We start from the raw sequence: 14,490 nt of genomic DNA on the forward strand, positions 1-14,490 counted from the left end.
ACCTTTCGTTATATTGCATCTTTCCCTGGATATCTTTTTAAGGTGCTGGCTCTGGGTCCTACAGAAGGGTGACTGTTTGAGCTCCTCACAGAGGGGTGGTTGAAGGGGCTCCCCACAGAGGGGTGGTTGAAGGGGCTCCCCACAGAGGGGTGGTTGAAGGGGCTCCCCACAGAGGGGTGGTTGAAGGGGCTCCCCACAGAGGGGTGGTTGAAGGGGCTCCCCACAGAGGGGTGGTTGAAGGGGCTCCCCACAGAGGGGTGACTGGAGGTAATAGAGATTCTTTGTAGAATGTAGAATGAAATAATGAATGTAGAATGTAGAAAGAATGAATGTAGAATGAAGAGGTAGACTCAGCTGGAAAGACACTCCTAGACACAAAACATAAAGCAAATTCTCTCTCTCTCTCTCTCTCTCTCTCTCTCTCTCTCTCTCTCTCTCTCTCTCTGCGTCTTTATTTACCGGTATTTGACACTAGTGTTACTCTCACTATTCCTGGCTCTAACGCTCTTACTTGTTGTCTCTGTCTCTTATTGAATTAAGATTATGCTTGACTTAGTGGGAGCCTTGATGAACCAAAGTTAACACTTCAAGCAAAGAGCTGTTATCATCAAGACATCTCTGCCTGTGTCACTTAATCTGTTTGCCTTCCTGTCGGATTCTCTGGTTTAAGTGTTGTGTTTTAAAGCTACTCGCATACACGTTTATTTCCAGTTTTTTTTTCTTCTTTCGAGGAAAATAAGTACAACGCTGAGGGAGTTTCTGGGATCTCCCGGTTTACACAGCTAGTTTACTGTGATGGATATTTTGGTAGTTTACTCTCCCTGTGTGCCTATCCTTCCCTTTCTTCCTCTCTAATCCTGTGTCTCCTATCCGTGTCTCTACCTCTATCCCTGTTTCTCCACCTCCTTCCCCTCTCTCTCTCTCTCTCTCTCTCTCTCTCTCTCTCTCTCTCTCTCTCTCTCTCTCTCTCTCTCTCTCTCTCTCTCTCTCGAGTATGAAGTTAAACAACAGGAAATAGATCCGTTCGGTAATTCCAGCATTTTGTCAATCCTCTAAAGATTATATTCAAATAATTAGTAATATATATATTATTCATATAATTAATATTATCATCATGATCTGTAGATAAACATCCACGAAATGTCAAAGTGATGGACATTGAATAACTGCTGTCAAAACGAATGAAAAAATTCTTTGACCTAAGCATAACTTTCTAAATTATTTATCGCATCACTTGGTAAGAATATTTTTTATAGCCATGATCCAAAAAAATGAAATAATTGTCTGGACATTTTTGAACAGCTTGAGACTCAAAGTGTAAAAGTTTCATGACAGTAGACGAGCTTTGTGAAAGTATTTAAACAACCGGGGACTGACTGTCAAAGATATTCAGAGCAAACTCTATACTTGCCGAATTGGGGTTTCCATTTCAATATAGAATATTTATTTACTTAGTCATGCAGAAATAAGCAATTACACAAACAAAATTGGACAGATACCAATGTAAATTTGTTATGTTGGCTGTTTAAAATATCGCTCGCAATCTGACCATCGCTGAATGTCTAAATGCTAGAGGAAAAGGAACATTTATAATAGATGTTGGTTCTGGTTAAATGTTTTCTGTGCATTTATGAGAAGCATTTTTTTGCATTTATGTGCATTTATGGTCCTTCTTATGAGAAGAACTTATTTCCCTTCCCTCCCCCTCTCACCGTCTTATATCAGGGGGGGAAAGCGCTAAGCCATTACGATTATATAGCACTTGGAAGGGGTCAGGATAAGGATTTGGGATGGGACGGGGTGAAATAATGGTGTCCACAACCACTAGGACGGTCGGGAATTGAACGCCGACCTGCATAAAGCGAGACCATCGCTCTTATGTGTGAACAAACATCGTCTATCTCCAAATACTCTCCCTCCCATCCTACACACCTCTCTCCAGCTCCTTATACTATCCCCCTCCTATTACGCAAATCCATTCCATACAAGGAACACAGTTTCTTCCACTCGGTACAACCTACCTTCCATTCCACATTACTCCCCCCTCTACACACCTCTCTCATATCTCATCTTCCATACATCCAATTTACACACACACACACACACACACACATACACACATACACACACACACACACACACACACACACACACACACACACACACACACACACACACACACACACCAGGAACATGTGGCTGAGTGGACAGCGCTTGGGAATCGTAGTACTAAGAGCCCGGGCTCGATTCCCGGCCGAGGCGGAAAGAAATGGGCAGAATTTTTCACCTTGATGTACCTGTTCACCTAGCAGTAAATAGGTATCAGGAAGTTAGACAGCTGCTACAGGCTGCTTTCTGGGTATGTGTGTGTGTGTGTTTTTGAAAAATATGTAGTGGATATAATAGAGGAAAAGTAGATTGGTTAGAAAGGCGAGGTCCTTTTGGGAAAAGCTAACAGCTCGATTCTGCAGACACACTGTAGATACAAATAGTAAATACACACCGTCTCACTCAACAAACTTCCATGTTCCATAGACCAGTTTAAATATATATATATATATATATATATATATATATATATATATATATATATATATATATATATATATATATATATAAAATGTCGTACCTAGTAGCCAGAACGCACTTCTCGGCCTACTATGCAAGGCCTGATTTGCCTAATAAGCCAAGTTTTCGTGAATTAATATATTTTCTCTATTTTTTTTCCTTATGAAATGATAAAGCTACCCATTTCATTATGTATAAGGTCAATTTTTTTTTATTGGAGTTAAAATTAACGTAGATATATGACCGAACCTAACCAACCCTACCTAACCTAACCTACCCTACCTAACCTAACCTATCTTTATAGGTTAGGTTAGGTAGCCGAAAAAGTTAGGTTAGGTAGTAGAAAAACAATTCATGAAAACTTGGCTTATTAGGCAAATCGGGCTTGCATAGTAGGCAGAGAAGTGCGTTCTGGCTACTAGGTACGACACATATATATATATATATATATATATCTCAGGGCTGGAATATCTCACTTTCCAACTTTGCTTCTTGATCAAAATATATTTGCTCCTATTACATTAATGTTTAATGTATTCTACTACGATTCTTCCAAAAAGTTTACAACTAATACTCATGAGATTAGTTCGTTGCTCATTATTATAGTTATGGATCCCTGCATATGTAATTGATCTCGTTGCTACAGTATCGGAAAAAGAAAACTGAATGAGGCCCACCCGATTGCACCAATCGGGATCTTCCCCTTCAATATACTATATAGTCTTACTGGCTTAGTCTTTCCCCTCCTCATAATTAACGTAACAAAATCCCTCTTCAAAACTTCAATAATAATCCCTTAAAAAAATCCCAATGGTATTACATTACCATTGTAATGTAATACCATTGGGAATTACCTATAATTACCTATAATGACCTAAATTTGGCACCGAATGCAGAGAATGTTTTTGGCCTGTGCTTATCCGGGAAGGTGGTGCAAGGAACATGCATGTTGCTATTTTGGGAGTAATTAAGTAATTACCCAATTATATTTTAATATCAGCTTAGGGCGATATATATATATATATGTATATATATGGAATTTATATCAGGAGAGAGTTTGTCGATAACGACAGCCCTGTCTTCATTATTCATTGTTAAGTAATGGTGAGGGGGCCGTTAGTAAGTGGTGGATAGGAGGGGGATGGGAAGTTGGGATTGTCGTGGAGGGATGGATAGAGAGGATTGTTGTTGAGGGAAGAATACATGGGATTGTCGTTGATACATAGATGGGACTGTCGGTAAAGATTGGATAGATAGGGTTGTCGTTGAGGATAGATAGATGGTGGTTGAAGGATGGATGGATGAGGTTGTAGTTGATGGATGGATAGATTGGATTATCGCTGAGGGATGAAGAGACGACTCTCTCTCTCTCATATTGGACTTAAAATGATGTCCAATATACAAAGCCAAAATTACGTCCAATATCCAAATGGTCAACATCGATAAATCATATTGTGTACAACAATCATAAACTCCCAGTTGAATTACGAACTCTAAAATCCATTGAAGTAATTGAAAACAAATAGATATATACTTTTATTCATAGTTTGCCTTGAACAATTTACTTAATATTTAATTCATATAATAATAATGGAAATTTGAAGTGTGTTGGCGGCCACTAAGCCTCTTTAAGTGGTGATCTCCCAGGCGCTCAAGGCTCTGTTATGAGCCTGTTTTGAACCACAAACACATTTGTAATTCTTTGATAGATTTTCATCACTTATGTGTTATATAGAGAAATTCTTGCTATGTTTAAAATCGTAATAACATTTCTGTGTTATAATTTTTGGCGTCTTCGTTGATACTATGTTATTTTTTTTGCTTTGATATGTGCAGCATCATGAGAGAGTGGTTAGGTTAGGTTAGGTTAGGTTAGGTTAGATTAGGTTATGTACCATATCAATATAAAGTGAGAGAGTTTCGCAAAATATATTTCAAAACCTCTCATTCATTCTCTTCAGTTCTGAAGCTAAAAGGTTATAAATGCAATTAAATTAGTACAAAAACAAAATGGTATTACGAAAGCGATTCTAAATAAGGTTTCGTAATTCCATTACGAAATTACCAGAGGCTAAATACCTCTAGGTTTCAGAGGTCCTAGGAAGCTGTGTACCAGACAACCATTGACAGTTTTGTAGTTCCAAGATGTTATATATTACGAATTATTCTACAGTTTTGTTCGTTCAAGATTGTTCAATACTAAAAATTCATGCAGCACTTTTGTTTGAAAGTAGGTATTTATAAACTAAGTGATTCACACTCTTAATCAGCTTAAGTTACCTTACCTTGAGGTTACCTTGAGGTGCTTCCGGGGCTTAGCGTCCCCGCGGCCCGGTCGTCGACCAGGCCTCCTGGTTGCCGGACTGATCAACCAGGCTGTTGGACGCGGCTGCTCGCAGCCTGACCTATGAGTCACAGCCTGGTTGATCAGGTATCCTTTGGAGGTGTTAAAATATTATCAGAATACACTGTTGTAATAATTCGTGGTTGCTAAATTACCTCCAGTCAATTGCATTCTTGAAGTCTTGCGTGCAAAATATTAATTGCTTCCTGTTATCTCTGAAATCTAATAAGGACGGGAATGGTTTCCAGTTAAACTGTTATAGTTTCCATTTTTCACATCTGTAGTTTAATTACAAGTCTATATAATACAAGTATCTTGCGCTGATCCATTTTATCGAGATAATAATGGAACAGACAGTTCTTAAGGAGGTCTTTCAACTGTGTTTAATATCCCCAAGTTCGAGTTTAGATTGGCATTACTGGCTCTCAGTATAATAGCTGGTAAAATAGGGCTCAGGAAATGTACAAACACACACACACACACACACACACACACACACACTTCCAAATGTAGATATGATAGAGCCCAGTAGGCTCAGGAATCTGTACACCAGTTGATTGACAGTTGAGAGGCGGGACCAAAGAGCCAAAGCTCAACCCCCGCAAGCACAAATAGGCGAGTACAAATAGATGAGTACACTTGATGCTGGCAAAGGTTAGAACATCATTCAGAAGCCTAAGTAAGGATGTATTTAGGGCGCTTTACACTACCTACGTGAGACCAGTCTCAGAGTATGCCGCCCCATCATGGAGCGGCATGATGAGACACATAAGGAAACTGGAAAATCTTCAGAAGTTTGCGATGATGCTCGTCCCAGAGTTACGAGAGATGGGGTATGAAGAGCGACAGAAAGAAATAAACCTGACGACTCTAAAAGGAAGGAGGGTGATCTCTCCCGCCTGCGCTGGAGAGAATACAGATTTAGGCTGTTTAGTCGGTCCCAGTAGTTTAGATGTTTTACTGAGTGGATTCTAGCAGTAAAGGATCTCTGCACGCTCTCCAGGTCAGCAATTTCTCCAGCTTTGAAAGGGGCTGTCATTGTGCAGCAGTACTCCACTCTAGAGATCACTAGCGTCTTGAAAAGTATCATAATAGGTATAGCATCTCTAGTGTGAAAAGTTCTTGTTATCCAACCTGTCATTTTTCTAGCAGTTGTGATGCCTACTTTATTGTGTTCTTTAAATGTAAGGTCTTCCGACATGAGTACACCCAGATCCTTTACATTTCCTTTTCGTTCTATGTTATGATTTGACTGCGTTTTGTACGTGGTTTCCGTTTTTATATTTTAATTTTTTCCTTAGCGCATGATCTGGAACTTATCTTCGTTAAACACCATATTATTTTCTGTAGCCCATAGAAAGACCTGATCTACATCTGATTGGAGGTTTGCCGTGTCCTCTATGTTGTCTACTCACAAAAATCCTAGTGTCATCTGCAAAGGATGATACAGTACTAATGGTTGTGTCCTTGTCTATGTCCGATATGAGGATGAGAAAAAGTACTGGAGCAAGCCTTCAGAACCAGAGTTCAGAACCTTTAGAACTAGGGTTCTTCACAGAACCCTGGTTCTGTGAAGAGAACCAGGTAGTGAAAGGCAGTTCCAACCATCTTTGCATTAGAATTCCTGCGGTTGGAATGGCTGGATCCAAGAGTGGAAACTTGATCCTGAAGGCAGAAAGTGAAGAAGACAATGAAAAAAATGCACTCTACAGTCCTGATTGTAGCAGAGTGAAGGACTCACTCTGCTCTCCGGATGAGTTGTCTGTGGACGTTGCAAGTGCCCTGACCTTATGTGGTATTGTTGGTGTTTCAACTGTTTTATTGTGACTTATGATTGTTGCTGGTGCAAGTTGCTGGTGCAAGTTGCTGGTGCAAGTTGCTGGTGCAAGTGAACACTTAATGTATCGGTTGCTTAGTCTAGTAGTTTAGTGCTCGATGGAGGGTCAATGGCTCTTAAGTGTAGATAATGGAGGTGGGTTAATGGACTGTGATAACACGTTTGGCAAGTGCCTTATATCAGTGTAATGACATGCTTTTGTGTTTCAGTTTATGTGTTTACATTGTGTGTCAGTAACTGTGACCATTACCATCTGTATTGCTGTTATACTTTCCTGATAATTACTTCTATTGCTGCTCTGTTGCTGCTGACGGTAATGACATATTTACTGCTGCTTCTGCTGCTGCTGGTATTACTGCCGCGAGTGCTTCTGCTGCTGCTGCTTCTGCTGCTAGTGGTATTACTGCTGCTAGTGTTGTTGCTGATGGTATTACTGCTGTAAGTACTGCTGTTGCTGGTATCACTGCTACAAGTGCTTCTACTGCTGATGGTATTACTGCTGCGAGTGCTGCTGCTGCTGCTGGTTTTAATGCTGCGGGTGATGCTGCTCTCTCTGATATTATAGATGCTGTTTCATCTAGTTTTGTTGAAGTTGTTTCTGATACTGACGAACCTTGAGGTTCCCAGATGGGAAGACACGTCGTGCCTACCAAGAGAAGGCGTTTAAAGCCTCAGCATATTACTAAGAAATAACATCACTGAAAACAGGAGAACTACTGGAAGGTTAGAAGACAAAATAATAGAGTTCCAATATAGAAAAGATCAGAAAAACTGTAAACACTAAACTTCAATAGCCAGCATCTCTTGTACACCTTGCAAGATGCTGGCGAATACAGTTAAAAGAAACATCTGGAGATGAAGATCATCATAACGCAACTCGAACATATCTTCAGGGAAGGGAAGGGAATTATCAGGGAAAAGCGTCGTTGTTATAGATTCAGCTACTCGGAAAAAGTTCCAAGCAGCACGGGCTATGGTGAGCCCGTAGTGGACTTACCTGACACAGGAGCGGGGGGACAGCGTCAAACCATTACAACTATATAGCACTTGGAAGGGGGTCAGAATGATGATTTGGGATGGGATGGGGAAAGGAAAGGAGTGCAAATCTTCCCTCACAAACTTGAGAAAATTTTAAGACCGAGAAAGCAAGGTCGGTCAAAGTCACATGCATTTGATATGTGAAAGACCCTTCGATACAGTACTCCACATGCGACTTATTCACAATACAGAAACACCAGCAGGAGTTACAGGGAATGAGGGAAGGGAAGGGAGCTATCAGGGGGGGGGGGAGGGGAAAGCGCCAAGCCATTACAACAATATAGCACTGGGAAGGGGTCAGGATAAGGATTTGGGATGGGACGGGGGGGGGGGGGGGTGAGGGAATGAGTCAGTGAATGAGGGAATATCTCAGCAGCAGGACAAAATGTTCCCGCAGAGAAGAGAGGCTCCAGAGTAATGAGATGCCACTACAGCCCATTATCTTGAATTACAATTAAATAACAAATAGGCAGTTTCTTTCACCTGATACCTCTGTTGACCTAGGGGTAAATAGGTACCTGGTAGTTAAACAGCTGTTACAGGTTAATCCTGGTGATGTTTGCGGGAGATAGAATGTGAAGCAGATATGATAAGGAAAATTAAGGTAGGATTCAGTACATAAGGCAAGCGATGATTATGAAATCGGGGTCCAAGAGCTCGAACCCGCACGTACAAATAGTATTTACAAACTCATACTAAAAGACGAATAACATAGCCGAGGTTCCATAACAAAAAATTCTCATCATTTTGCCTACTAGACATAATTCTCGGCTAATGTATATTAATTATTATTCTTTTTGTCAGGTCATTCATAAAGCCTAATTAGTGCCGCTCGGCTTCTTGCTTCTCATTAGTGATTCTCCTCCCGTTTGTTCACCACAGTCGGTCAGTTCTTGACTGAGCTTTAGCTGTCCCAGATGTGTGTGTGTGTGGGGGGGGGGAGGGGGCACGTGTACGTTCATGTGTGTGTGTGGGGGGGGGGGGGCACGTGTACGTTCATGTGTGTGTGTGGGCACGTGTACGTTCATGTGTGTGTGTGTGGGCACGTGTACGTTCATGTGTGGGGGGGGCACGTGTACGTTCATGTGTGTGTGTGGGGAGGGGGCACGTGTACGTTCCTGTGTGTGGGGGGGCACGTGTACGTTCATGTGTGTGTGGGGGGGGGCACGTGTACGTTCATGTGTGGGTTGGGGCACGTGTACGTTCCTGTGTATGTGGGGGCACGTGTACGTTCATGTGTGTGTGTGGGGGGGCACGTGTACGTTCCTGTGTGTGTGTGGGCACGTGTACGTTCGTGTGTTTACTCACTTAGTTGTACTCACCTAGTTGTGTTTGCGAGAGTTGAGCTCTGGCTCTTTGGTCCCGCCTTTCAACCGTCAATCAACAGGTGTACAGGTTCCTGAACCTATTGGGCTCTATCATATCTACACTTGAAACTGTGTATGGAGTCAGCCTCCACCACCACATCACTTCCTAATGCATTCCATTTGTCAACCACTGACTGTGTGTGTGTGTGTGTGTGTGTGTGTGTGTGTGTACTCACCAAGTTGTCCTTGTGGATGGTTGAACTTTGGCTCTTTGGTACCGCCTTTCGATTGTCAATCAACTGGTGGACAGATTCTGGACCCTATTAGGTACTATAAAATCTACATTTGAAACTGTGTATGGAGTCTGCCTCTACATCACTGCCTGCCTGTATGTGTGTATTCACCTAGTTGTGCTTGCGGGGGGTTGAGCTCTGCTCCTTCAGCCCGCCTCTCAACTGTCAATTAACTGTTACTAACTACTAACATACCAAATAATATATATTGTTTTCTGTGATATATAATACATCGACTGATGTATAAGGTTTTACCATTATGTAATATGCAAACGGATGTAGTACCAGATACCAGAAAAAAATAGGGAAGTTAGCGGTGACAAAAACACAGAGACAAAGACACAAAAACAAATAAATCCACATAACAATAGGCCTAAGCCTGACTCGTGTCCTTTTCTTTGTTCTCGCTATGTAAACAGTTCTTTAATCCAATTACGTGTTGGAACTCCTTTGACCAGAAAATATACACCAGGGTTCTCTCGCTAAACACAGATGATCTCGCTAACCCGACAATGACTTTCCTTGAGTAACTCCTGTGAAATCCCGTCCCATTTACACAAACGAGGATTTAAACCTAAATGGGCATTAGCCTATTTTATGGGTTGATGTTGCTGCTTGTTCAAGTTTATGATAAATAGCTCTGTAAGCCAGTTATTTACTTATTGTTTTAATTATTCTAAATATCACTAATATTCATTATAAATAAATATATTATGACTAATAGTAAACACAATTTAAAGCTCGCTTTACCTAATAGTACTTTTCTTGCATTTTGGGAATGATTTTTAAATAAGTTTATGACAAGAAGCTCAGACGAGCCAATAAGTTCTTCACAGATACCTTTATACATATGCTTAGCTGTTGCTATCAATGACACCTTGAACTTAGCGGATGTGTCCCCCAAGTCCCCCCTAAGTCCCCCCCCTCCCTTAGCGGATGCTCCCAAGTCCGGCCTCCAAGTCCCCCTCCCAGCAGCTCCGATCAGTCCAATTACCGTAGTCTCGGACCACTATCATGAAAACTTTGTGTTCATTTTAATTAGATGACAAAACATCATGGGGAACTTTATTTTAATTATCTTCAGTGTCTTTTTTAGACGAGGCCAAGGGGAATGTATTTAAAGTTCATTCATAATTCATTTAACACACTTTCCTTCGTAAATACATACAGCAGAGTCCGTATGTGGACTGAAACAATGTTGAAACGGCTCTGTACTTTTGCTAGGTCTGGACGGTAGAGCGACGGTTCTCGCTTCATTGCAGGTCGGCGTTCAATCCCAGACCATCCAAGGGATCGGACACCATTCCTTCCCTCCCACCGTCCCCATCCCAAATCCTTATCCTGATCCCTACCAAGTGCTATATAGTCGTAATGGCTTGGCGCTTTCCCCTGATAGTTCCCTTCTCTTCACGCTAAAGGATCCATATATTTTAACTTCTGAAAGATGATTGATGATGAATGCAGGTTGAAAACTGTACCTGAGGGTACGTGCTTCTCTGAATAATTACGGTACAAAGTAATACAAAGTATTACAAAGTATTACAAAGTACATTACTTTGTAATAGTACAAAGTAGTATTACAAAGTTATTACACGGTACAAAGTAGGGAGCCTGTCGGCCGAGCGGACAGCACGCCGGACTTGTGATCCTGTGGTCCTGGGTTCGATCCCAGGCGCCGGCGAGAAACATTGGGCAAAGTTTCTTTCACTCTATGCCCCCTGTTACCTAGCAGTAAAATAGGTACCTGGGTGTTAGTCAGCTGTCACGGGCTGCTTCCTGGGGGTGGAGGCCTGGTCGAGGACCGGGCCGCGGGGACACTAAAGCCCCGAAATCATCTCAAGATAACCTCAAGATAATGCGGGAAAACCCACATGTGAAAAATAGAGAATGCTTAACGCGTTTTCGGCTATATCGCCTTCATCAGAGCAAAGTAAAATGTGCTTCATTCAACGTTGCTCTGATGAAGGTGATGTAGCCGAAAACGCGTTAAGCATTCTCTGTTTTTCACATGTGGTTTTTCAGCATACATGGATCAGTGTTTTTTTATCATTGTTACATATTAGCTAATAATTCACAAGTAATTAAATTTTATGCATAATTTTAGTATTATTCTTCTAGTATAATTTAAGATACAAAAGTTCAATTATGTATCACAAATACAGCGAGGAAGTGAATTACATAACAATGTTAGCAATTAACGAAAAAAAGAAATTCTCTTTCTAAATTATCCTTAATTTCATAAGAAATTTAATAATTAAATGTTTTATTTTGAATATGAAACAAATTTATCTGTATCTGATAACTATTGATATTTAACAAAATCTACGCACCTACGATTAAAAATAGGTTTAAGTTTTGATGAACAAGTATATATCTAAAAAGTTTTGAAATTACAGTAGAATGTGCTAGCATATGATTGCTAAGAGGAGGATCCCCGTATTGCTACACCATCAATCAGTGAGTAGAAATTACCATCAAATAAAAATACAGAATCTGAAGCTGCACACCAGTTTATCAATCTGTTTCTTATTTACTCGAAAACTGCATGAATCTTCCTCATATCGACCCTCCAAAAAACGTACAAATGCTGTTTAAATGGAAGTTTTCTTAAGAACAATTAAAATTTTGACTGGGCATAATTTAAACAAAAAATGTAAAGTTTAAAAAATAAGCTTAAAACTGTTAAAATAAGCTTAAAAACCGTTTCTGTAATGAATTGTAACAATTTACCCAAATTGTACTTACAGTAAAGGTGGAACAAAAATTATATGTATAATAAGTTCCAGTAGGAAAAATACATTGGGATATATATGTATATTTTTATAATATACATGTGTATATATTTCTAAATCAAATTTAGTTAAATGAGTAAAAATTATACTTAATATAATACTACGCAATTGTTTCGTCAACAAATTTCATTGAAGGTCATTTAAAGTTACCCATGTAGTTTTGTAAACAAAAAAACAAGATTTTTATGAGCTTGAACCTTGACTACGATAAGAAGGCAGATAAGAGCTGGTGGAAGCAGGAACACAATACCAGTGTGGACAAAGGTCCTGTTGAAAGAATCACTGACACAAGTCTGTGAAGACAAGAATCTCTCCCGAAAGGCTTGCTAGTTCTTGCGAGCAACTTTCAACTTAGATCAAACCTCTCCCAGTCATTTATTTGTCCAACCACCCGTACATATATTGTCCAACCACCCTTTCTCCGGTATTTGTTAACCCACTTTGACTCATTTGTCCAACCAAACTCCAGTTTTTGTCGAACTACTCCCTCTCGTATATTTGTCCAACCACTCCCAGATGTGTATTTAGCCAGCTAATCCCACTAGTGTATTTGTCCAACCCCACTCATTTATTCAACCACTCTTCCCAGCACACCCAAAAGGATGTTAAAACGTAAAAAATAACTATTTGTCTATGCAGTAGAGAAGTGGGAATTGAGACATAATACTAAGCGCTTTCTTGAGCAGTTTCCGATAATCGTCCGCTGCTTGGAAGAGAGCCGGCCCGGAACAAGGTGCAGGAACTCCGGAAACGCTAAAATAACGGCTTTTCCCCCCCGAAACAAGCGCATTAGCCCCTCCCTTCACCTCGTTCCCGTCAACCTGCGCCGCAAGGCTTTTAAAAAGATTGCGTGCTCGTATTTCTGGACCATATTGCATTGCAAATTTTGGAGGCTGTTGTATTTAAATGTGCGGGTCTCCATTCTGTACTTTTATGATGCTGTTATGTGTGTTAAGGATTCAGTATCACCTTATCTGGGTATGAGAATTTTAAATTCTGATAAGAATTTCTTTATTTCTTTCGTTCCTGTCTCGGAAGATGTTGGAGCTTCCACCCTGGTTAAAGGAAATTTATGTCCTTTCTATAACACTGTACACAACGCAGAACGGCATAATTCGTAGGGGCTTAACAAGCGCAAGATAAGGCAAGATTAACATGTTACCTCACTATAATTTAACCGTTGATTTCTTGAATTAGGATTCCAGATAATGGATCCCAAATGTTTCTCGTTATTAGATTTGGTCATTTCAGTGTTCTTCAAATGATAGCTGGTAACTAATATTTTTTCCAGGAACATAATCCCACAATTGTATTGTATAAATCTACGTCTGTCGGTACTTCGTCCATCTTAAGAGTATGAGAGATTCGTTAACGATTTCGATTACTAATCTGAAACTATTTCCCCTCTCGCTGTTTATAGTGTTTTCGGGTAATATGCTTTTAGTGAGTAACGGTGAACGAGAGAGAGATTTACCTGTAGGAGAGATCCGTGATCTCTCCCACAGGTAAAGGTAATCAAATTGGATCTTAGAGGTAATTTGGTTCCTACTGGTAAAATACCTGTAGAATCCAATACCAGAGCTAAAATATCATTATGCAACGCCAGTATGCCGTTATAATGTACGCATACCACAAGGAAGGAAGGAAGGAATTTTCAGGGGAAATCGCTAAGCCATTACGGCTATATAGCACTAGGTAGGGGTCAGGATAAGGTTTTGGGATGGGACGGATGAAGGAATGGTGCCGAACCACTTGGATGGTCGGGAATTGAACGCCGACCTGCATGAAGCGAGATCGTCGCTCTACCATCCAGCCCAAGTAGTTGGTGTATGCATTCCACAAATGAAAGACAATTTTTTTTTTTGTCTTTTTATTTGGGTTAGGAAAGGATAAGTTAACCAAACCACACACTTGAAATTGGAGACAACGACGTTTCGGTCCGTCCTGGACCCTTCTCAAATCGATTCAAGTTGATTACTACTGATAATAATCCAGGACTTACCGAAACGTCGTCGTCACTTCAATTTCAAGTGTGTGATTTGGTCAACATTTTTCAGCCACGTTATTGTGACTCTTCATCTGCATAAGGATAGGTTAGGTCGAGTTGGGTTTGTTTCCTTAGAGATTAGCGATGACTCTTGAAGATTTCCTCAGGTTTTATACACTGACCTTTTGCATAACCGTGTCCACTTCCATTCTAAAATATTCACTACAGTGTCATGTTACTTTATCTTTCTAATAAATTATCCATGAGGAACGGCGTCGAACGGAACGGAACGGACAAATCAGGGGAAAGCGCCAAACCATTACT

General features: G+C 40.5%; 1 protein-coding gene across 1 annotated transcript; it reads right to left on the reverse strand.

The window, feature by feature from the left end:
- Positions 1-7,036: 7,036 nt before the first annotated feature.
- LOC138357501 (antifreeze protein Maxi-like) lies at positions 7,037-9,939 on the reverse strand. The gene is made up of 2 exons (XM_069314359.1): positions 9,894-9,939; positions 7,037-7,395 (listed from the first exon to the last, which is right to left on the reverse strand). Exons 1-2 carry the CDS (start codon positions 9,937-9,939, stop codon positions 7,037-7,039), a joined length of 405 nt encoding a protein of 134 aa, XP_069170460.1.
- Positions 9,940-14,490: the final 4,551 nt, after the last annotated feature.

Source organism: Procambarus clarkii, chromosome 78 (genome assembly GCF_040958095.1).
Source record: "Procambarus clarkii isolate CNS0578487 chromosome 78, FALCON_Pclarkii_2.0, whole genome shotgun sequence".
NCBI lineage: Eukaryota > Metazoa > Arthropoda > Malacostraca > Decapoda > Cambaridae > Procambarus > Procambarus clarkii.